Source organism: Aplidium turbinatum, chromosome 15, assembly GCF_918807975.1.
Source record: "Aplidium turbinatum chromosome 15, kaAplTurb1.1, whole genome shotgun sequence".
Taxonomy (NCBI): Eukaryota; Metazoa; Chordata; class Ascidiacea; order Aplousobranchia; family Polyclinidae; genus Aplidium; species Aplidium turbinatum.
Genome location: NC_137486.1, coordinates 20531957 through 20557117, shown reverse-complemented (window position 1 = coordinate 20557117; position 25161 = coordinate 20531957). Strand labels below are relative to the sequence as shown.

General features: G+C 38.3%; 2 protein-coding genes across 3 annotated transcripts; one reads left to right on the top strand and one right to left on the bottom strand.

Moving 5' to 3' along the window:
* The first annotated feature begins 710 nt into the window (after positions 1 to 710).
* On the top strand, positions 711 to 8308 carry LOC145784547 (claudin-1-like). Of its 2 annotated transcripts, none has more exons than XM_082596391.1 (5): positions 711 to 865; positions 4144 to 4246; positions 5862 to 5995; positions 6412 to 6545; positions 6952 to 8308. In XM_082596391.1, exons 1-5 carry the CDS (start codon positions 737 to 739, stop codon positions 7172 to 7174), a joined length of 723 nt encoding a protein of 240 aa, XP_082452517.1. In that variant the 5' UTR covers positions 711 to 736; the 3' UTR covers positions 7175 to 8308. The 2 variants fall into 2 exon arrangements, with proteins under 2 accessions (XP_082452517.1, XP_082452518.1); XM_082596392.1 differs by lacking the exon at positions 711 to 865 and adding an exon at positions 872 to 3934.
* Positions 8309 to 14913: 6605 nt separating this feature from the next.
* On the bottom strand, positions 14914 to 19919 carry LOC145784623 (claudin-7-like). Its single transcript, XM_082596488.1, has 5 exons — positions 19469 to 19919; positions 18388 to 18490; positions 17838 to 17944; positions 17388 to 17536; positions 14914 to 16204 (listed from the first exon to the last, which is right to left on the bottom strand). The coding sequence occupies exons 1-5, from the start codon at positions 19595 to 19597 to the stop codon at positions 16027 to 16029; spliced, it is 666 nt and encodes a 221-aa protein (XP_082452614.1). The 5' UTR covers positions 19598 to 19919; the 3' UTR covers positions 14914 to 16026.
* Positions 19920 to 25161: the final 5242 nt, after the last annotated feature.

Sequence of the window (25161 nt, the reverse complement as noted above, 5' to 3'; positions counted from 1 at the left end):
ACTAGGCTGGTCACTTTTATATTGTAATGTCAGTGAGTTGGTTGTAAAGTTAAGTTTGTCAAGGGTTCTTTTAGAGCGGTAGAAGGTGCGTAATTAGTCTAAAAATGTGAATAATAAACGTTTAAAGTTACTGGGTAGCAATTTGATAAACTCATTAAAACAGCTGTTCCGTAGGTAGGTCGGCCTAATCTAGTGACACCGCTTGTCAACATGACTATGGTTAGTGTTCTACATAACTCAGCTGCATGCTCGAGCGGAGTCAAACCAGTGACCTTCCGAGTGCCGTATCAGGTTCGCACCACACTTGGATATGCCGCCGACATGTGTCAGTGATTCAATGTTTTTCAAGTTTTTCAAACAACTTTTAGGATTAAATTTAAAAAAACAGGCTTTTTTAAACTGGGGAATAATAGTTCAATCAATAAATTAATGAACCATTGTGGAGCTAGCTAAACATGCAGAGAGATTATACTCGAGGGCAGAGAAAAGAGATTACTTTCAACTTCAAACTACATTAGATTGCTGGCCCTGATTGGGAATTAGTAGTTTCTCAAAGCAATGCAGCGGTTGCTCTTAGATTCGTAGCTACAGTTTTGGGTAAGAAGTAAGTCTAGACAATAATAGACAACGTTAATTGAATTGAATGGCATTATTCAACAGCAAAGCAATACATTAAAAAAGCAACATAATGGATTTGTGCTTCTAGATTGCAACTGAAAACATCTAAAACTGTACCATGGGTAAAGCGTGTGACATTTTCTTAACTCTGTTGCTACTTCTTGGCAACTGCTTGGTCGTAATTTGCTTATTTTCCCCTTTTTGGAAAGTGAGAGAAGAAACACGTGTCAGACAAGATATTGGCTACGTGAGTTATTTATGTTTTTTATTGAAATATTATGTTCTTAAAATGTTTGAATCGTCATCCTGTGTGTATGGATCAACCACCGAAACCGCGCAACACATCATTCATTAATGCCCCATTTACGGACCTCGAAATGGAAATACCAATCTCACAGCGCTTGACAGCAACACAGTCCAATGGCTGCATTGCCTAGAACGTGACTGCTAGTACCTCATACACAAGAAGTGAAATTGTTCACTTTTATGTAGCGTTGGACCCGGATGAATATCATATACAGCGCTTCCTTGATTATCCGTACCTCGATTAAACGGCATTCGATTATCCGGTTGCTTTATTTTTCAACAACGTTTCAAAATTTTATGGTTTTCTAGCCGTTGCAAGAATTGTTTCCGAGAATTTTACTTTTAAGTAAATCTAATCGTGGATGCATCAGCACTGTCAATAAAGTAACAGTGCGTCACCATTAAAACAATCAGGGCTGCTTTGGCTACAATGGGCCAGGACTAGCCTACTTATCAAGTCTTGGCATTTTTGTCATTGAAACAGAACTAGCAAGATTATTACATTTTTTTAAAATAATACATTATATGCTGAAAAAACAATGGCCATATGCCACCGGACAGCACCATTTTACAGTAATATTCATACCCAAATTTTTGTTAAACATGCTCTCAGAATGCACCAAATTCAAAGTAATTTTTTAAAATTTTGTGGAGGAGCCCCCCCAGACCCCGTCGCTGGGTGTCGTCTTCGGCGATCACGCCGTCAGGCTTCGCCCGCCCCTTCCCCTTTCAAAATAGCTACTGAATTGGATCATTTTCATTGGGGCCCGCAAAGCATATTCCGCACAGAGCACAAAATACCCTAACACCGGCACTGGTTGAAGACAAGCTGAAAGTGTGTGATATGGTACGAAAGTTTTTTCAGTATATCAACTGTTAAACTGATAGTCAAGTGGGCAAGTTATTGGTACAATATTGAACTTCATCAATTTTAAACTTTAAACTAGTATCATAATAATGTTACTCTGTCGTTTTCTTTACTTAAATATAACAATTCAGTTATCCGTCTTTTGCTTATCCGATCAAATTTCTGAAACGATTGTCCAAACTAGACTGGATAATCGAGGAAGCAATCTATAGATAAATATAAAGATCTGAATATACTGTAGTAGGCCATAAGCTTTGCCATGTTATTGTTGTGCAAAATAAAAAGTTTGGTTGGTGCAGTTGTCACAAAAAAAAACTCAACATAAACGACTGATTTCTTGGCTGTGAAATGATTAGATAGCGTTTTTAAGTTTTAAACATTTGGATTTGGAAAATGTTGTAGACACATGCATTCGTGATTAGGGTTCCTTCATATTTTCTAGCTTCGCTAATTATTACCAGTTTTGACGAATGTTCATTCTAATACGGTCTTTTGATGAGGTACTCAAATGTACGTTTAACGTGGTTTAGTGCGATAAATAGTACTAATACCACAAAAGAGTGCGCAATGCCAAGCGCAATGCTAAGTATAGCTAATTCAAGTAAAATGAACCGCTATTATTAAAGCAACCTTTACAGCCTGTTTCAACTTTTGCAGACCGTCAGAAGGTGCTTATTCAAATATAATCTAGGTAAATTGAAACTTCGAAACAATCACTGTGTTAAACAAATCTTATTGCTTGAGAAGATGTTTTCTCAGCGTTAACCGTAGTTTTAAGTTCAACAAACCAGACAAAAATTTAATCTTTTTTCACACTGGTTCAACGTCTAGAGATGTTGAATTAGAGTAGAATTGTCACCATTGTGCTTACTGAGAAAGTCAATTTCCTTCTGCTGCAAATTGCCTGCGGCACAAAGCTTCTTGCAGCTGTGGGCGAAGGTTTATAAGAAAACTTTATAAGCAGAGCAAGATGTAATTATAAGCACTTCAAAGTTTCGGGTAATCCGCATTTACCTTAATCTTTTTGTCAAACGACATTCATTTGCCGATAAAAAACTTCATAGTTTTATGAAGTTTTACCAACGTTTCATGTTCAGTACCAATGTACATCTTCAAATTTTAAAAGTTTTTAGGTTACTTGCGAACATGCAGTAAACCCTTGAATTTTCAAAACAAAATTTGAAGATTACATTGCGCCATCAAGTTCAGCTTCTTTCATATATGCGCATCTTTGCTGTAAATCCTGAGTAATCTAAATCAATCACTAAGCTATTCTGCTGCTTTGCAAGCAAATGACAATTCAAATGTGTGACATAGCCAACTTTTAGAAAACATAGACTCTACTAGCGTTTCTTGCCACAACTGTCTCCTCACTCTTCCTTATTCAAATATATTCTTATTCCGGCTGTATTACAGTATGAACTGTCGTGGGCCAAAAGTCGTTCATATTAAAGTGTTGATTTTTTGTTTGTGCTGAATTGGCTGCCTTTGAAAAGATTGAGAGCAAAGAATATCCGCGACGGTAACCACATACACAGGTCAATTCCTAGTAAGATCCCAATGAGTGCAATGACACGGCCAACCAATCAGAACATGTGGCTACCGTCCAATTGCAACCTTTCCAGCACTCCGCCAGAAAGTGGATTCTTGCTTTGAACTTTGTTGGTAATTACAGAGGAAAAAAGAGCTATGGCAAGGCTGAGAATCGAACGCATGTCATCAAAATGACTAATACTTTCCTAACACAAACCTTCAACGCCAAGCTGCCGACGTCGAGTCATTCCCATAACTTACTGTATTTTCTATCATAAATGCATGTTTTATTTTTTCTATCTGTAACTTCTGATTACGGTAAATCCTTGCATGTTTTATTTTTTCTACCTGTAACTTCTGATTACGGTGAGATGGCGCAACGGATAAGGCGTTGGCTTTCCAATTATGCAAACCTGGTTCGACTCCCGGCTTCAGCAGGTTATTGAAAACACCACTCACCTCTACCCAGGGTGTAATAAATTGGGTGGGCGTAGTTGATGAAGTAAAGGTGGCCGAGAGAATGGAACTGGACACCCTCCTCTCCTTAGTGCCGGAGGCTTAGTACAATGAGAACCTTAACTTCTCATACCTGACACTGTCTTGAATCAAGTATGGGACCCTCTTTACCTTTTTAACTTCTGATTGGTTAAAATCCTGTTCCTGTAACTTCTGATTAGTTAAAATCCTGTTCCTGTAACCTCTGATTGGTTCGACGTTTCATTGCTTTTACAGAACTTTTCATGTTTAATTGTTTCGCATCCGCGATGGGCAACAGCGCTACATCAAAACGCACTTCATTATTGTTCTTTTGTTATTAGCATCAAGGATTGTGGATGAGATGTGATTCGTTGAACACAGGGAGTTGGGGCTGCAGAGATTTTAATCGTTGGTTCTTGGGACTCGACATAGAACTGCAACTTGGTACGTACGTAAAACTAAAAGTATAGCCTAAACGTACTTGTAATTTGTAGGTGGATAGACACAAAGCGGAGAGAATTTTACCCAAAACAAACAAACCACTTCTTACCTTCTTAAATGGTATACCATTGGGGTCGTCGTATCCAAGCTTACGCCCGGTGGTTGAAGATTTATATTAAGTGGACTGGAAGGCAAGGAAGCCAATCTTTGTGACCACCTTCAGGCAAGCATTTAACTGTCTTACCAAAGACACAGCCACATGCTCTTGAGTGGTATTGAACTGGCGCCCTATCGAACGTCGTTCCAGGGCTCTCACCACTCGGCAATGCAACCGAAATTGTGGTAATCATTGGGTAATCAATGAAACCATCGGGGGTAGTCAATGAAATCATCTAGGGTACAAAAGTGAAGACTATTTGAAATTTTCGTGTTTGTTCATTAGAATTGGATTTTATATTTGTTTTATATATTTGTTTCCATCTAATTGGTTTGTGATCGTCTTCTTTCGTATTGTCGTTAAGTAGCCCGCATGTTGGCTCAGTGGTTAAGCGCCCGACGCAAGTTCAAGCGACGCTGGTTCGGCTCTCGGAGTGTGCGCTTGAGCAGCACATTTTAGGACAGTTCTCCATTCAACGGCACCTAGTGGATTGAATAATTTCCTGAAAGCAACACCTTAGCAATCGGAAAACTTTACTCTGTCAATCTCAGAAACCGGCCCTGCGTCAAAAGCCTATATAAGTATGGGAAACTACCAGGAATAACCTATCAAGGTTTTGTCAGTCCAAGGACCAAGATTCAAAACCAGCCAATCGACTTGTTGGCTGTAAAGCCGAGTGCCCTGGTTCGGCGTTCGAAATGGCGTCAGTTCGACACCGCTTAAGAGCATGCAGCTGTGTCTTTGGCAGACCAATTGAAGGCTTTAAGGCGTGTCTAAAGGTGGACACGAAGATTGGATTCCTTGCCTTCCCGTCCACTTAACCAAAATATTTACCTACAAGGTGTAGGCCTAAGTTCGATACGAAAAAAATGGCATCCATCGGTTTGATGGCAACTTTGATTTTAGGGAAAATGAACCAAAACTGTTGTATTTCCAGACGTTTAATATAAAATAAGCAATAATAATTGTAGTAGCCAACCAAGTGAGAAAACCATTTACCTCTTGTTACTTACTGATTCAGTGTATAAAAGTAACGCAATATATAGTAAGAAAGAAACGCAAAACAATCAACTAAGGAACGTGGTACAGAACGCTTAATTGATTACACGCGTTGTGCGGTGGTAATCAATTCCATCGTCTGTTCCAGAAAACGCTGAATGTTATTATGTAGTGAGGCAGGTCACAAATTACATAAAATCAACGTAAATAAAATGACGACTATAACAAAAACCATCTATTTTCTTGACGGTTTTATTGGCATTTTACAATTTGGATTTTATTTTGGTTTGAGAATCTTCTTGAAACCGGGCGTAAATTATCCTCTCAAGCGCCTTAGATAGGGCCAAGTAGTTACTGTATGTTACTACTTATATAAGCTCATCCAGTTGTGTCAGAAGCAGCTGTTAGGGTTGATGTACGCTTTTCCGTGGTTATAATTTTTAACCTGTTTGCTCTTTTTAGGTCGTGGCCTTGGTCTTTTGTCTTTCTGCTTGGGCTTAATCGCATTAGCAGGATTGTTTTGTGGGGTTTGTGATTGCGAGACGTACGACAATGAGGAATCCTGTGCCTGTGCACATACCAGCCCTACTTTCAAGGTACGAGGTAGCAAATCAACCGTTTTTTACATTGATTTAACGTCTGTAGACGTTAAATCAATGTAAAACACGTTTGATTTGTGGCCTGAGAAAGTAAAGAGTAGGATTTTTTTGATTGGCCAACAATTAGGCTACCTGGCCACTCAGGTTAAACACAACTTTGAATACATTGGACATAACAAATATATATCAACAAAACTATGAAAAACTAAAGATATACAACATTTAGTGTATTAAACAAAAACTTCTACACGACGTTGGCAAAGCATTCTACAAAAAGAGAAGAAAACTTTAACCCATATTAATCCATAACGGTATTACATAGATTGGTTTCAAATTTAGTTGCTGTGCTCGAAGTAAATGGAACGACAACCTGCAATGAATCCAATTTTATCTAAAAATTCTGGCAATTTCAGAAAAGAGCAAAAATCGTTGCTGGGGTTGGGTCTTTCCTGTCTGGGGGTTGCATTCTTGCAGCAACTGGATTCTACGCGTCAAAAGTGTTGGAACAGTATTTTGCATTGGAAAAGTTAGGAGACGAGTTTGTTAGGTAAGAGTTGTTTATTAAATCCATCCACTATTTTCGTCCTTACAACAGTTTATGTGGCGTTAGGAAAATTTAAAGGTAATTCTTTGCTGATATTTATTTTTCTCTTACCCATGATCACGCCGGATAGTTGAAGATTTAGATTAAGTGGATGGAAAGGCAAGGAAGCCAATCTTCGTGTCCACATCCAGGCATGCCTTTAAGTGTCCTGCTAAGTCACAGCCACATGCTCTTGAGCGGTGTCGAACCAACACCCTTTGAAGTGTCCTACCAGAGTTCTCGGTTAGGGAGCAGATAAGTGCGAATGTTGTACTGTCTTCTATACCATTTTGTTTCTTTTTTAGCTATTAAAAGTTACAGCTGTGTTCAAAATTAAATTAATTAGTTAAAAAATAACTTTGTTTTTCAGAATGGTATTCGGATGGGCTCTAGTTGTTGGTTGGGTTGGTGGTGCTGTCATGGTCATAACTGGAATTGCAATCATCGTCACAGTTTGCAGAATGTCTTCGGATGATGACGAGTATTCTGGAAGCTATAATTACAACACAAATGGACCACCAATAGCAGCTCATAGAAACTACGGTTACCAGCCCGAGCAGCCAGCCACTATTTATAACAAGGAATACGTTTGATCGACAAGATAGACGAACATTAAACACTAAATTCAGCACATGGAGAAAAAGATAGTTGAACTTCCATTTCCAGATGTACAATGGTCGGTTCTCCCACAGTGAGGACACTTTATAAGAAGTGGTGATGTAACCATAGGTCTGTGCCTGGAGGAATCTTGCGTTTAGTGGTCATACTAGCTATTTTTAGTGCCACATTTTTAACCAAAGTACAGCCCAATGAAGCCAATCTTTTATATTGAGCAGATTGGGGGGGTGAATCATTTTTTACTCCCATCTCCGTCATTATTCTTATGGTGATGAAATAAGTCCCTGCAAGCTATCATGAAGCTTATTAAACCTTTTTAATTCTTTCACATAGAGCTGCAATGTTGTATTTCATTAGTTTACAAAGTTCTTTGCTTTTGGTGGGTGATTCCAGCATGAGCTTCACCACAGGGGCTCAGATTATGCCAAAAAGCCTGTGCGGTAGACCTAGAGCTTATCTCGTAGCCGTAGGTTACTTCTTTTGCTACTTTGCACTTATTTAATCCACTCTGCAATTTCCTGCTGCTTTAAACCTGGTGCACACTTTTGTTATTTTTTGAGTTACGCTTAGGCTATATTTTATGTCTGGGTTCACTTCGGCAAACGAAGAACCAGTCTTCGTACTGCAAACTCTGATTGGAAACGCCAAAATATGATAATTAATAAATATTATTAATACTACTAAAAGTGCTCAATGCCAAGCAAAAAAGACAAGCAGAACACATTACGTCAAATATAGTTATTACTTTCTAAAACCTCTACAGCCTGTTTTACCTTAAAAGGAAGATCATCAGAAGGACCTTATTCAAATAGAATACTTGATAATTATGTTTCATAGTGATTTGACGTTTCCTCGATCTACACACAAAAGCGCTCGTATTTATTCATCAAATCCATTTGATTTCGATTCTGTTAGATTTAAATTCAAACCATTTCATTGAACTTAATGCATGTCACAATACAACAAGCTTCGAACGATACCATATTCCTGCAACCTATAAATGATTCAACGTATGCAGATGTTCTGGTGTGTTGCGACTATACGAATATAAATATTAAGCAATTGCAGTGTATTTTTTTATCTTTATTACTAAAACACCGCCATCGTTACTTAGCCTGTTATTGCGCTGTTAGCAATGATAGTAGAGTTTTTGTTATTAAATCCGAACCACTTCGGAACGACAACATGTGTACCACCAAGAACTGTGTTTACAAGATCATATGCAAGAAATGCAAGGGAAAGGTACATAGGCAGCACGATCCGCCCACTCCACTTCCGCCTGAACGAACACCTAATAGCTCAGATGAAAGTTCGGTCTTTGATCATCAACAACAGTGCCTCGCCGACTTGGAATTTACAATCATTACAAGCGAAAAAGATGCGGTAAAATAATGCTCTTCAAAGAAGCAATTTTCATTAGTAGACAAAGTCAAAAGATCAATAACTGTGCCGAAAGGGAAGAACTATGTCACCTAATCTATTAATCAACTGATTCAACAAAATTTCACAGCAATAACGCCTAGCAGCAAAGAGCCTCAACAGGCAGCAGCCAAACAAAAGAGGCGCATGAAACAATTTGTGTCCACCCTGATAGCTCTTTTGGCTAGCGCGTGACTTCGTGACCGAAAAAACTTCAAGATCAAGCAGCGCTGGTTCGACTCTCGGGGCAACGCATACTAAGGACTGCTCTTCATTCAGCGGCACCTAATGGATGGAATGATTCCCCGGCAACAAGACTTCAACAATTGGAAACTTCACTCTGTCAATCTCGGTAACCGGCCCTGCGTCAAAATCCTCTACAAGTATGCGAAACTACCAGGAATAACCTGTCAAAGCCATGTCGGTCCGAGGATAAAGATTCAAAAGTCACAAGAAATAAGTAGTTCACTCACTACTGTAAATTCAACAGAAGTGCCTTATTTTCCGCAGGCACTGCGAATCTACAGTAGGCTACTGCGAATCTACAGTAGGCTACTAGAAATGGATGAGGCCCTTGATTCCTTTTAGACAGTTGAGTCCCCGACCACAAATGGCTGGGTATCACTGGCCTCGACTCTGGTTTGGAATGCTGGATTGGTTCGGCCGGTTGTAATAAGTTATAGATGTGACCAAGGGAATTCGTGTGCAACAGGCACCCAAATGGGTTGCTAGGATTAAGCCATTTAAACAATATTTCCCAAAAAATGAAATTTAAAATATAAGTTTGAAAAAGAAATTTTGATATCAAATGGTCCAACACAAAATATGAATTTAGAAAATAACCATCGAGTTGAAAGTTTTGAAAAAAAGAAAAGTTTTTAATAAGATTTTTAATAAGATAATAATTAATTGAAAGTTTTTTTTAAAAGTTAAGTTTGAAAAAGAGATTTTGATATAAAACAGAATCCAACGCAAAATATGAATTTAGAAAATAACCATCGACTTTAAAATTTTTAAAAATGCTGAAATACGTTCAGTTCAGTTGTTTTTATTTTTGACCATCTCAAATAAATGACAAACATAGCAGAGGTCTAGAAAAAGGTAGAAGCGACAAAACGCGGACGTTATAACGTGCATGATACCAAAGCAGGACAATCAGTTTAAAATATGCCACGGTCGCAACACCTTAATAAAATTTTTATAAATTTAGAAAAAAGAGAAAAAAATAAGCTAGTGAATTTTTTTAACAATTTACATGAGTAAAAAAATAAACAAAAAAGCAAGATATAAAGACAGTTGTCATGTTGATCGACCTTGGTGGGTTATCAAAAGTGTTGATGGTCTTGAGGGGAACACCCTTGATACGTTAGCTCATCACGTAAAGCAAGGTAGGCAAAGAAAACCCCTGAAAGAAATCCTACCACGTGCAAAGCCATTTCAGAACGCAACGCACCAGGTCTTACAAGACTAACAAAAAACTATAGCCTACAGTAGGCTAGATACTATTAAAACAGCATAGAAATATAAACAATTTGTTGAAGAATTTTTTTCTTTTTAAGTCACGTAGAAAATATTGGTAGTCAGTTAATTTCGTTCCGATTAGTCGTAATCGTAGACGTATATGTATAAAATTGTACATAAATATTTCGATCCGTACGGTACCACATGGCCACCTAACGATACGGCCTGATTTGTCACATTTTGCAGAAATTTTTAGATTTTTCCAACTTTGGGCAAACGTTTAAATAAATTTTTCTAAAAATTAGATTTTTACGCTTTCTTTACTCTTTTTTCCAGATGACACAATAGGTTTTAACATCCTCACATGTTGAAAAACAAAGAAAATTTGATTTCGAAGATTTTAGTCAGACTGTTAATTTTTCGATAACAGTCTGATTTTCGTTTTTCAACTTACTTTTTCTCATTTGCTACTGCTTCCCCAAGGCAACAAAAAAGTTTTATGTCATTAGGAAACCGCAAAAAGTAAAAACATCTCAAAAAATGTCAGTCAAGCACTAGCAGTAATTGTAATCAAAATCTGCAAAATGTGACAAATCAGGCCGCATCTGCAGGTGACCATGGGTACCATAAGCCTTTCCTCTTAAAATTTTTTATCAATGCTCTGAAACTTCAGGCCCGTAGCCAGGGAGGGTTCTCAGGGTTCCCGGGATCCCCCCTTGAGCCGAAAAGGTCCACATTTTGGAGAAGGTGTAGAGTAGCCTACGTGCGATCACAGGATCTACCTATGATCAGCTGAAACCTACCAGATAGTTCTGAATAAACATGTTAATATATTGTTGCTTGTTTAGAACAGGGGTCCGCAAATACTTGTTGGCTCGACCCAAAAGACAATCGTTCGAAATCTTTGCGGCCCAAACGTTTCAGAAGCATATAATTTTGCGCAAAATGTTTTGCAATTTAATATCAATACGGTCGTCCCCGCTTATTAAGCCCACATCGGGACCGGACAATTTTGGGCTCATTGAACGGAAGGGGGAATTTTCTACACTCCTATACTTTCAGTAGTTCAGGAATGGACCAAATTGGGCTTAATAAGCGAATGTAAGCCTCTGGGGCCAAGGATCTATCCTTTCACCACTCCAGATTCACAATGTTCCAGGACTACACTGGAAGGCTACTAGAGAGCAGCCAGTCTTTGGTTTTGTAGCGGACGCGTCGGTTAGTGCGCGCGCTCATATGCTGCCGTCTGTGCTGACGGCGACATTCCTGGGCAGAACGAGATTGGGACTGGCAAGGAATGACCAGGACACGATGGTCTTTACACTGTCTATTTACTAACTGGCTTGACAGCTAATGCTTGACTACGAGATTGAATCCTTCAAGGCTCCGTCGTTTATTAATCGATCCACTATTTTCAGGAGAACAGAGATTTAAACATAGCGAACTAAGAACACCGAACTTTCAAAGAATAGAACTTCAACTTGTAGAAATCAAATAGCCAGCTTGGTTGCAAACAGAAAATACTAGCGAACTTTCTTGAATCGTCTCGAATAGTATAGTATAGTAAAGTCTAGTAAAGTTGAATAGTAAAGTACAGTACAGTGCAGTCTAGTACATTGGTTTAGTAGTACAGTCTAGTCTAGTTGAATCGTAAAGGTCTAGTTGAATAGTAAAGATCATGGTTGCCGTTACTTAAGAAGCACTCTAGCTTAATTGGAAAGGCGCAATCTACAGGCATTGCCAATTCTACATACGATCATTTAACATTATATAACGGTGGATCCACTTATCGATGAAATACAGTGATATTATGATTCAGGCACGGTACAAAGATTGATTACAGGATTGCATTCCGAACGTATGCGGTATTTGTTGATTGGAAACGAAGGTGCTAGAATTCCATATGACGTCAGTATGTGATGTGCGTTACGTCAGAGCTCTCGGGCGCCACAGTTTCATCATCCAAGACGCGCAGACCTTCCACTCCGTTCTACACAGTCATTGATGATGTGGTCTGCCGTCTGTTCCTCGGCACCACATTCACAGGAGGAGGAACAGGCCATTCACCATTGGTGCATGGTTAAGCGGAAAAGCCAGACGCCTGTACGAAGACTGTTGAGGCGCACCCATACCTGTCTTTGTAGTGTCAGGCCTATGGAGCATGTGTCGGCGTAGGAAATGAACGAATGGAGTCTGGTAATAGGCTACTTGACTTCCGTTCAGAATTCAATAGATGGTCTGCCCAAGTAGCCGCAGAAATGTTTTGTTCATCAGCTTCGTTGATCAGAAGTTGAGCAGCTAGCACGGATGGGTGTCTTGATTTCAGTCGACGGGGGGCTCGTTTGGAGAGCAGAGATCTGGTGGTGGAGAAGATGGTTAGGCTCCAGTGCCCGTCGACTGAGAGACAGAGTGGCTTCTTTACGACGAAGATTAGCGGGTTGGATGCCAGCGAGAATGGGGAGATTGTCCTAATGGTGTGGGACGCAGGCACCCGGTCACTGTGCGCAAGGCGCTGTTTATGGCTGTGTCGATAATGTGGCAGTGAGCACTGCAGCTTCAAGCAGGTGCCCAGTACTCCGATGAAGAGTAGACAAGGGCTAAGGCTGCTATATACGCAGTGTCAGCTCTCACCTCCCAGCTAGAGCCTGCCAGGCGATTGAGTAGCGCAGCGCCGGATATCAGTTTCTTGCACAGTGACATCAAATGGTGGTATGTGAGCGATCTGTCTAGTGACACCCTATAAGATATTTTGGTTCGCGGCAGAAGGACGGAGGTTTTCCATTGTTCTGAACATGTCGTTCACGATCAGCTTCCCGATGTTTTAGGTGGAAAGACGAAGCTCAGTGCGTCAAAGAGTATATGATTGTATTTATTTTTGACATACAAGTTATATTTATAGTAAGTTTAAACCCTTTTGCGACCCACTGTGGATGGTCTCGCTATCCAAATTTGCGGATCCCTGGTTTAGAACCTCCCATATCGTCGACAATTCAGGCTAAAAGCGAATAGCAGAAATTGTTATAGCCTATTACAAAATGTGCAGTAGCTTACATGACCTTGAAAGGGCATACGCACCCCCTGCCCCCGCCCCTGTCGATATGCTATTGTTAATGTGAAAATTGTTTGTTGCCTATTTATTTATTTTGTTTTTGTAATGTTGACAATTTGAAGTTTGTTTTGTTTGTCTATATATTATGTACTGCCACTTCCTATGTTTTGATTGCTTGATTGGGGACACGCAAAGAAGAAAGTGTTATCAAAAAGTCCATATTTTTGGATTTGGGAACCCCCCCTTGAAAATATCTGGCTACGGGCCTGTCTGAAACATAATTATAAACCACTGACCATACATAAGCACTCAACTTTCTGTTTTCTCATGAAGTCATTAACCACTATCGATGACTTCATTTGGTCGTCTGACGCTTTACTGTCTATCAATGTGGTGACGTCACAATGCGTTTGTGAATCATAAAACGAAACATTTTATTTTTATTATCTACAGCAGTTGGTTCAGAAATTGAAATACTTCAAAATTAGAAACAAAAATTATAATAGTGATGTCTCTCGTTCGTAGGCTATGCAGTCGAGACTACCACCAAAACAAAACGGTTTCAACATGTGCCTTTGACAGGACATTCTTTTCAAGTAGGCTAGCCTACAGCATGATGCGTGCGACTTTCCATCAAACATTATACAAAAAGTTTCAGTTTATCAATTTCACCAACCATGCACAAAGTGCAATGCATTGAAACTGACGCTTCGTACTCCACATCAATGCGCATCTTCATAGTTTGCCAACTTGGGTGATGTTACAACACATATAATCATCAGTCAAACAAGATGATTCTAACGCCTATGGTAGTAATCTGTTCATCTGTGGTTCGCTTAAAATGTCTAGCGTGGTTCACAATAGTGATGCAAGCCGCGCCGCGCCGCGCCGCGTACGCGGCCGCTTTTGACTTTTTCGCCGCGTGCCGCGCCGCGCCGCGTGGAAGGTTGAAATGACAAAGCCGCGCCGCGCCGCTTGCCGCGTAAACTTTCAAGAAATTAATTTTTCGTAAACGTAAACTTTCAAGAAATTAAACTTTCGTAAACGTAAACTTTCAACTTTTCAAGAATCAGCTATGAAACTTCAAATTTAAATTGGAAACACGGATCAGTTATTTTTCCCTTCGGAAACCCTAAGATGGAAAGCTATGCAAATTGCAAATGGCTTGCAGTTGACAGGGTTTTAGGGCTTGCTTGTCAGGGAAGCTGTACGAATGTTTTTGGTTAGTAGCCTAGCTGATAAGCTCAGTTACCAGGCTATAGGCCTAGCGCAACTACCGCATTATTTACTATATCAGTTAGCCCAGTGAGTTCAGGCTATAAGTTTTACTCTTGTGTGTGTAGTTCATATAGCCACTGGCATTATAATTGCATTATTGCTTACAAAAAGTGTTCAAAAGTCCTGATACTGGATCCAGGAACATTCTATTTGTCTTAGTTTGTATTATGTCTTAGAACTTAGATGCATTGCTGATAAGAGAATATGATCTGGTTAGCCTGGCCAATTAGTGCACAACTGTATTGGTACTAGGTTACCAGTTATATGCCATGGATGCTTTTTCCTACAATTGACTTTCTAAACAATAACTCGTTAAAATATTTTTTTTTAATTTTGTAATTTGCGGTGTGCGGTGCGGTGCAGTGTCAAAGTTCCAGATAAATTGCGGTGTGCGGTGCGGTGCGCGGATAGATGAGTCAGTTGCGGTGCGGTGTGCGGATAAAAATTTTGGGTTCGCTGCATCTCTAGTTCACAATAGTACGTAGCTCCGGAAACGTAAACAATCAATGAAACGAAAACAAGTATAATCAACATTTCACTGCATCGTGAAACAGCAAAAACGCGAACGTCCTGGACGGGAAGATTAATTTCTTTTTCAGACGACGTTGATCAATGTCAAAAGGTTTGATTTGCTGGCTGAGGTTGCATTCCTGCACAGTAGCCTATCGATATGTCGTGCCAAAGCTTACATTTTCTTTAGTAGGGTGCAGAATAGTTTTTCGAGATGAAGCACAAAAGCGTAAACAAAATAGCGTGAAATACTGGAGGTATTGTTTTACGAAGCTAAACCAGTTTTAAACAAGCTTTAGGCTCCTTTTAAACCATCGAGAAGGTGAATTAAAAGCACAAATTTTTTATCATTATAAATCCTTTCAGACAAAAGTCGTTTGCAGATCTCATCGTATTGGCTTTCGATTGACTTGAAAATAAAAACTTGCCCACAAGTAATGTAAAAAAAGCGATGATTGAGTATATACATACATGTTGGGCAAACAATAAAGTAGTTTGCCACAGAAGTAAAAACCAACTCCTGAATCTGTTAAACACAAAGGTACAAAAAATAAAAATATTCATTATTGAAAATCAAAGAGAAAATTGTCTCTTAGAATATACCAGCTGCTGGATTTTGTTATTGTTTGAGATCGGTGTAGAGTTCACATTCTTGTGCAACAAGCTTGATATAAAAAAGTAAATTGTCAACAAAACAATTTGGTTTAAACAAAATATAATAATGCCATGCCTACAACGAAAAAGTTTAAACTTAAGTTACGTCTTCATTCTAAGCAAGGGAAATTTTTTTATGATGTGAAGCCTACTTTGTTTTACAAAAGTTAGTTTTTTCAGTAAGGTAAAAAAAACAGAGACTTTAAGCAAATGTAACATTTTGTGGATATTTTGTGAAAACAATATGTTGGGTTTCATTGAAAATGAAATAAAAATATTGCTGGTCGATGCAGATAAGAAACAATCAAACAATACTGACAATTTATGTCACATTACTGGAGTCTAACTTAACTCTATCATCTCTGTTTTTAAAATTAAATGTCACCAAAACGTTTGACAAAATCAACAAATGAGGTTCTTCTTTCAGTCTTTGATCAAACTTTGCAAGCAGGACAATCAGATGTACTCTTGGCCGCCCCCGGCCATGTTTTTAGTGGGGGCCCTGTACCCATATCGAGGTTGTGAATCTTCATAAGAACTCTCGCCACACCCAGTGCATACCGCCAGAAGCCCACCAAGAAAAAGCAAGACTCCACCAACCCATCCAACAAACAACGACACACCAAAGATGTATCTGTAAGCAAAATATATGTAATAATATAAAAACAATGAAAACTATTAATACTACAAAAAGTGCTCAATGCTAAGCAAAAAAGCAAAGCAGAGCAAATTAAACCAAAATATAGTAATAACTATATTTTAATTTATGTAATAATATATATTTTTTTATAAAACATCGCATTCTTTCCTGATTAGTTTTGCTCTCAGCCTTATAAGGGTGGAGCCTTATCCCCTATCATCTGAACTCCATTTCAATAAGCCGAGTGCTGAGAATAAAGTCATGGGCTACTTCTATGCATTTGGGCTGACTTTATTGTGACGACAAGGCTCTGGTCAAACAAAAAGTATGGCAGCATCGAACATCATCATCATCATCATCAGCCGGTCATGCCACTGCTGGCAGATGGCCTCCACATATGTTTCCACACCATTCTGTATTTTGCTGTTCTCATCCAGGTTATGCCAATCTTTTCTTCTATGTCATCTCGCCATCTTCTTTTTGGTCTCCCTCTAGTTCTTCTTGCATATCTTAGTGTCCATTCTGTGGTTATCTTGGCCCATCTGTTATCTTTCATTGTTGGTACATGTCCCGCCCATTGCCACTTTAGGTTTGTTGCTGTTTCTATGACATCTTTGATACAAGTTTTGTTTCTGATGACTTCTAATCTTGTCTTTTCTATTTATGTTATGTTCAATAATATTCTTTCCATGTTCCTTTGTGCTGCTGCCAGTTTTCTTGTTTGTTGTTATGTGACTGACCATGTTTCTGCTCCGTATGTTAATGTTGGCAATATTACTGTGTCCATGATTTTTCGTTTAAAGCTAATTGGAATATTCTTGCTCTTTAAAAAAGTGTTATATTGACCAAATCTTCTCCAGCCTGATGTTATTCTTTGGGTGATCTCAGTTTCCATGTCGTTTCCTGGTGTTATCATTTTCCCTAGATATTTGTATTGATCAACCTCCTCTATCATCGAACAATGATAAACCTTCAACCTATCAACTATCAAGCATCGATCAATGATAAACCTTTTCCTCGCCATATATAATTCTAGCCAAACATGAACAAGATTTTTTACATTGATTCAAGAGTCTACCGATGTTGAATAGACGTTAAAAAGGCTTGATTATGCATCTAGTCAGTATTCACTTTCCGTTCAAATAAACAACGAAGTTTGAAAACATCATCTACTCACCTTGTAACAGGAACAGATGCACTCGCCCGGAGCTGAGCTGTAGCGAACTCGTGAGAAATTCTCACATCATTTGCATACCAGGACACAGCAGCGACCAGGAGGAGACCGGCCAATATTGACAATCCTCCAGCGATCAAACGCACCCGTTTCTATTATGCAAATTGTAGAGATTTATCATACGAATACACGTATTGTAAAGAACTTTAAAATTGGCTGCTTGAGTGCTTGTAGGCCTACTATTTCAACAAGTTGAATTGTTTAAATTTGCCTACCTTAGCTTTTACTTTAAAAAAATCGTTTTAATTTTATTTTGAAACATTTCAATTGCTTTTGATAATTTTAACATGTTCAAAAAAGTTCTTTTCCGCTTCTTACTTCTTGAAGCAAACCACGCAAATGCAATTAAGCCATCGGGATACATCGTGTCAGGATTGTGACTCATAAACCCACCTTAGTCGACTTATCCTCGCTTCCGCACGGAATCGATTCCATCCCGACGCACATGGCGGCAATCCCGGCCACGGAAAGCACAACAGCTGTGAGGCTGAAGCCTCGAGCTGAAAAGCGAAATAGGATTTACAGATCAGCATCGCTCGTGATAATGACAGTGTTAAAGATGAGATGCAATTAAGACTGAAAACACTAAAATGATCTTTAGAACTTAACAACATTGTTTTACATGTTAGTGAAGTATCAAATTGGTTTGAGCACCAGACATTGACAATTCTTTTGACCAAAAAAAGACGATTGAAACTTGGGAGAAGAAAACGTAGGAGACCTAAATTAAGATAGAAAAAGTACAAAACAAAAATTGAATAGGAAGAGCTTGGACAAAAGATGAAAAAAGGGAAAGAGTGCAGTAACCCAGCTAGCAAAATAGACCCTTCTTGCAATGGTACAACGTCCGCAGTCGTTTAATCAATGCAAAAAGGACGGATTTGGTAGTGAGAAATAGAAGCAGTGAAAAGGGACAATACCAATGTTTCACACTCTACATTACCTGCTTGCAATTCGGAGGGCAAGCCAAGGAAAAATCTGTTGAAATCATCGCAATCCCAGTTTCCTGTGGCGTATGTTTGGCATTTGATCCATAGACCTTCGTGCTAGGAAAAGTTAAGCAACAATAATTAATTTATCAATACAGGGTTTTAGAGAATGCAATGATAAAATTTAAAAACGACCAAGCAGAAAATATCGATAACTGGGACATAATTATCTTAGCCAATATATACTTTACTGTCAAAAAACATCAAAAACCGGCGCCCTCTTCGGTAGGATCTTCATAAAGTTATTATCTACATAATTAAACGATAAATACTATTATAAAATAACTACACTGTATTTGATGTATCTATATAATTATATATCTCACAGTGTTTATCTTAAAAGATTTAACGAGTCCTTCCTGGCGCCAGCAAGCCCAGAGTTGGAAATTACTGGCAGAATATTGTTTATGCATATGAACAATAAATACTATTACCACTTCAAAAAGTGCTCAATGCTATACAAAAAAGCCAAGCAGAGCAAATTACATTAAATATAGTTATTACTTTCTAAAACCTGTAGTACCTGTTTCACCCTAAAATAATAGAACTTTATTTGAATAAGGACCTTCTGATCCCTCTTTTAGGGTGAAGCTGGTTGTAGAGGTTTTAGAAAGTAATAATTATACTTGATGTTTATGCATATGATGTTATCTGGTTACAAAGAAAGAAAAGAAGAAGTTGTGTTTAATTTCATTGAATAAAATTGTAATATTGTTATTTTGGTTGGAGGGAGAGTTAGAAAACTGTATATTGTATTACAAACCGTCTTAGAGTAGATATCATTCAAGCCTTTCTATAATATGCCAAACGTTATGTGGGCTAGCCAAGTATGGCTTAATAAGGCTAAGCCATACAGCAACGTCTTGACATATAATCACTAATCAGTAAGACTAATTCAACGCGAACCAATTTTGTGTAAAACGTTTAAAATATGAAAGAATTCTCTTGAAACAATAAACACGTCACTTTCCATTTTAACTTTGAGCAACAGGAGGTGGGTAAGTGTAGGTTTCACTTGTAAAACCCAAAACTTACCCGAACTAAATTGTCTCTGATCGTGTCTTCAGGGTCATTTAACTTCCAGTAGGGGACACCAACGCATACAAGCGTCAGGATCATTCCAAGAACCATCATAAGTAAGGTGGCAATCTCTGTTCCAGACATTATGATAAGGAGTCAAGTGCAACGTTATAAAATTCTTAATAAACTGCAAAAATAAAATGTGTTAGTCATCAGCCATTTCGAGCACCTACCCGGGAACTTGAACTATCATGTTTCACAGAAAAGAAAAAAGTCTTTTCGAGTGTGATGCGACTTTAGAACAGGCTTGTATCAACAGTTTTCAACTACTGTAAGTAGGTATAGATAAATTTCGTAATTTTTCAAAACCTGTTTGCTTCTGCGTAATCTACCGTATTTATGGTTGGTCTTGGAATAGTCAAAAACTCTTCAAATATGGTTGAATCCTTTGGCAATGCAAACAAGATCACAACGCTAATCTTCTTTGGTTTTTTTTAGAACACTGATTCCACTTCACACTACTCACATTAGGTGGCGTGTATGAGCATACGACGGAGGATACAAATGTAACACTAGCTGCTGGTTTTTGATTGAAATTGTTTCTGAAAGATAATAAACGAATACAACTGAAAAAAAGTTTGTCACCATTGTGGATAAAAGAAATCGGTGTTGTCATAGGCGCCGACTTTTATTTTTGCACGGGGTGGCGGATAGTAAAAATTTGGCCACCTAAAAACTTTCAAACTGCATGTTTTTGTTTGATTTTTACTAAGCGTGTTTCGTAGATGCAATTGTCTTTTCACACCTGATTTGTAGCTCAATAATTTACAAAGCAACTTTAAAACAAAGCACAGGAGGTATGTCGTGAATTTTATTGTTACGTTGCTGCTCTGATACTTAACATTTGGCAAAAGTATTTTTGCGAACAGCAGCTCTGTCAATGCAACTGTTAATCAACTGGTCAAGTTGTAACCGTGAAGCTTCAGCTTGATAAACATTTAAAATTAGGACGTGGTTCAATCGCTGTTGCGTCATGGTAGATCGCAAGTAGGTTTTTATGCGCCTGAGTGCACTAAACGATCGCTCCGCCTCGCAGGTGGTGGAAGGCAACGATAAGTATGTTTTCACAATGCAGACCACGTTTGGAAGCATTAATGAAATTGTTACATTGCTTGCAAATAGATCAAGCAGTTGCGACATAGTTGCAAATCGGACAGAATGCTCCATCTTTGCATCTATCGTATTCTAGCCACGGGAATTCGCTCTCCCACGATTTTTGATAGCTTCTCCCTTCAACAGCGATTATCCTGCTCGTGATCGGTTCTTCCACTTCCCTGATCGTGCTAACGCCTTTTGGCAGTGGCACACTTTCGTTTCGTCACTATCATGCTGGCTGAAATCCTGACTATACACAACAAAAAATGACTCAATGGAGGGCTGCAATTTTGAACGCTTTTTCCGTAGCATCTTTAAGCTGTATAAAACTGGAATGTCGGCGATTCGGCGAAAACTTTTACTAGACGTCTTATCGTAATTTTTTCTATGATGTAACAAGCAACTCCTATGTCAGACCAATAAATTCTCGCCTCACAGTTTGTCACGCATTGACAGTTGACACGCAATATTACTGCATGAAGTAGATAACAAAGTAGAAATTAAAGCATGAAGTAGATGACAGTACACTCCAATTGAAATCGGAAAATAATTCAAAATGCGAAATGTTGAGTAATTGAAAAAGGTTGCTTTTATTATTGGGAATTGGCAGGGGGTGTAGCTTTCCTCGAATAGAATCATGTAAACGTGTAAACTTGCAGAACATTAAAACTGCTACTTTACTAAGTGCACTGTTTAAATAAAACTCAAAAAGTTTCGAAAATTGCATTTTTTTAGTGAAATTTGAAAAAAGATATTCATTTAGGGGGTGGAGCTTTCAATCATCGAGATAATTTTATTTCCAAGTATTTTATAGCTGTCATAATTTATAACGATATTATGAGCAGTTTAAAATTGTTCAAAAAAGATTTTTGATGGAGGCAATGGAAAGATCGTACTTTATTGATTAATAAATCCCATTGTAAACCTAACAAATGTAACAATGACTTATGACAAGTAACAAATAAAACGATCGCAACAACAAGGAAAAAACTCGTAGCCACGTGTTGCGTAATCTTCATGTAGCTTGCTTGATGTTGCGTGAGTATCATGCTTGTGACAAAAACAATCATTTTCTTCGCAATACTGTATTGGTTCACCTATTGCTTTACGTTGACTCGAAGCGAAAACCAATGATCAAAAAAAGATTTGAACGTCCGTTCAAATTACATTTATTTGCAGTAAGCATGGGGCATGGCCACCTGGAGATGCGGCCTGATTTGTCACATTTTTCAGATTTTGATTACAGCTACTGCTAGTGCTTGACTGACATTTTTTTGAGATGTTTTTACTTTTTGCGGTTTCCTAATGACAAAAAACTTTTTTGTTGCCTTCGGGAAGCAGTAGCAAATGAGAAAAAGTAAGTTGAAAAACGCAAAATCAGACTGTTATTGAAAAGTAACAGTCTGACTAAAATCTACAAAATCAAATTCTCTTTGTTTTTCAACATGTGAGGATGTTAAAACCTATTGTGTCATCTGGGGAAAAAAATAAAGAAAGCGTAAAAATCTAATTTTTAGAAAAATTTATTTAAACGTTCGCCCAAAGTTAGAAAAACCTGGAAATTTCTGCAAAATGTGACAAATCAGGCCGTATCTTTAGGTGGCCATGCAGTAAGTAATGTAACCTAAACGGGGTGGCTGCCACCCCGCCACAGCGGTTACGGGGTGGCGTGGCCACCCCGTAACCCCGTAAGTCGGCGCCAGTGGGTGTTGTATCATTAAACTTTTCAACTTGTTTACGTCTTTTTTGGCAGTTCACTAAAATAGCTTCCTACAGAAAGAACAAAAACTATTTTTAGGAGGATATCATAACATTCCGCCTTTGATGCAACAGCCTTGTTTGTAAATACTATTGCATAACGTTACTGATACGTTGCAAAACGCACTTATTTAATCCACTGCAATTTCCTGCTGCTTTAAACGTGATGTTTTGTGCACATTTTTGTTATTATTTAAATTACTCTTAAGCTACATTTTATGTCTGGGTTCAGTTCGGCAAACGAAGAACCAGTCTTCGTACTGCAAAGTCTGATTGGAAACGCCATATTATGTTAAACAATAAACATTATTAATACTTCAAAAAGTGATACAGCCTGTTTCACCTTAAAAGGAAGACCATCAGAAGGCCCTGATTCAAATAGAATACTTGAACAAATACCACAAAAATAAGTTTGTCACCACTGTGGATAAAGAAAAGAAAATTGTATCATTGAACTTTTCAACTTGTTTAAGTCTTTTTAGGCAGATCTCTAAGAGAGCTTACGGTAGAGTTAGATGGCAAGCTCATTTAGCTTTGCCTCGTCTAACAAAGTTGCGAGTTTTATGTTGTTTCAATATCCGCAAACTTCAAAACGATGCAAAACGCTGTCGCTGCCCCTGCATTATTATTAATTGGTGCTGTAATGTAACTTGGCGTCAACCTGCTCACAAACAACTTAATAATGACATTTTTGTGATTTCAACTTTGAACTTGTATTACCATTTTCACAAATGCCTAGGATGTAATAAGCGGCCAGTATGTAAAGGGTCACTGATGGGCATTGGGCAATGGCTCTCCACCACCTGTCCTGGAACTTGAACAAATCGTCTCTTACGAAGAAGCTACGGATTGGCACTCTCCAAAAGGGTTTTTTCCAAGTAAGCTCCCTTTGAAGTGATCATGACATAAACCTCCAACAATGTCATCACATCTGGTCTCAATCCAGACAGTAAAATCCGTCATTTTCACATCGATTTAAATGCCTTTGCACTACAGTCTGCAGACGTTGAATCAATGTATAAAATGGTGGATTTTACCGTCTCGGAACCGAGTCAATTAAACCCGGCTTTGCATTATTGATTCAACGTTTACAAAGGTTGAATCAATGTTAAAAGAAGAGATGATACAAAACGCTAGCCGCGATGTGGTTTCCCAAATAAACCTGTCCTTGCAGGAACCTGATAAACTTTTGCTACTTTTTCATGTTTCATAGTGTCAGTGGGGTTGTATATTTTAGTATCACACGTCACAAAAAGACCGCGAAAAACCCAAACATCAACATTTTGTCCTCAAGATGAAGGTAATCCCTGCTTGTTCTCAAACAAATAATGTGCCAAGACATTTATTGTATAATGGCCACTGCCCACTGGCTCTGTTATTGCTTGCTAAACAAAACATGGTCACTTGCAAAAGTCACTGTGACAGTTATGTTCTCGCTTGTCTGGTGTTCGTCAATAATGAAAGCCCACTGCTCTAATTGTTTCGTGACAATTAAATTTCATCACAACATACTATAGTATTGAGGCGCCAAATTTACGTTTGTTGATGCAATTTTTGCGTTGTGATCTTAAAGTGTTTCACTACGATTCAGCATCTTAGACCCACAGCAAGAACAGCAACTATTTTTGGGAGGGAATCATAACATTTCACTAATGATGCTACAGCTTTGCTTTTAAATAATATCGCAAAACGTTACTTTTACCTTTAATTGCGCAGATATAATGCGAAACATTGTTTTTGCTACAGCAGAAAAAATAACCTTTTGCGCAGATTCAAAACAGCAATTCATCATCCATTTTCAAAGTTAAAAACAAACAAAAAACGTTTATTTCGGTAATTCGCTAGATCAAGCTGGACCTTTTCGATTGGATGCAAGCGATTGTACTTTGCAAATCAATGATGGCACTTTTTTTCAAAGTTTGTCTTCTTCGTACGAACCTTTCTTTTTTTGCCTAAGGGTCAAGGGGCTGTGTCTTTGACCACCATCTTTACTTTGGACTTGTCCAATAACAAAGTTAAGCTTTAAAAAATTTCCAGCAAGTTTTAACAAGACTTTTGATTTCAGATAAAAGAGAAGGCTGAATTATAACTGATCTTAATCACTTTTACGTCATAATAAAACGCCTTCGTAAATGTGACAGGTTTTATGATACAACAAAGGCCATCAGCGTAAAAGACTGGGCGCATCTGCAGATACAGAAATCTTAAACTTTGCAATAAAGTCCAACTTTCTCTCCTGCGTCTGTAAAATTAAATTGGCCACTGCAGAATCTCAGCCAGCTTATGGCAACTGTACCCTCGGGCGTACGCGGAACAAATTACAGGTCTATCATTGAAGTAACTTAAACTCCACTGTGACGTAATTTGAAAAACTGAAGAACTGGAAAAATTTTCTCAACCACCTGAGGAAACCATACTTTAGTACATGACGACAAAATACTAATTACTGCTCATTTGACTTTGATTAAAGCATTCGCTTGTAATTTTGTTCGCTCTTCAATGAAGTAATATTTGAAAAATCGCTTATCATAAACTTTACCGCAAAAACTACTTAGAAAATAACCAGTTTGTCACAGTACCTTTCGCCTGTTATTTAAATGAATCATCGTTGCACAACCCACAGTTATTGCATTGGATTACATATTGGTCCGTTTACCCAAAAAAAAAAAAAACTTGAGTTGAAATTCATTTAAAAACGTCTGATTCATAACAAAATCGTCGTTGTCAAATGTTAACCACTTTTAATGACAGAGCGTTATTATCAGAGCGTTATTATAAAAGTTAAACTGACTGGT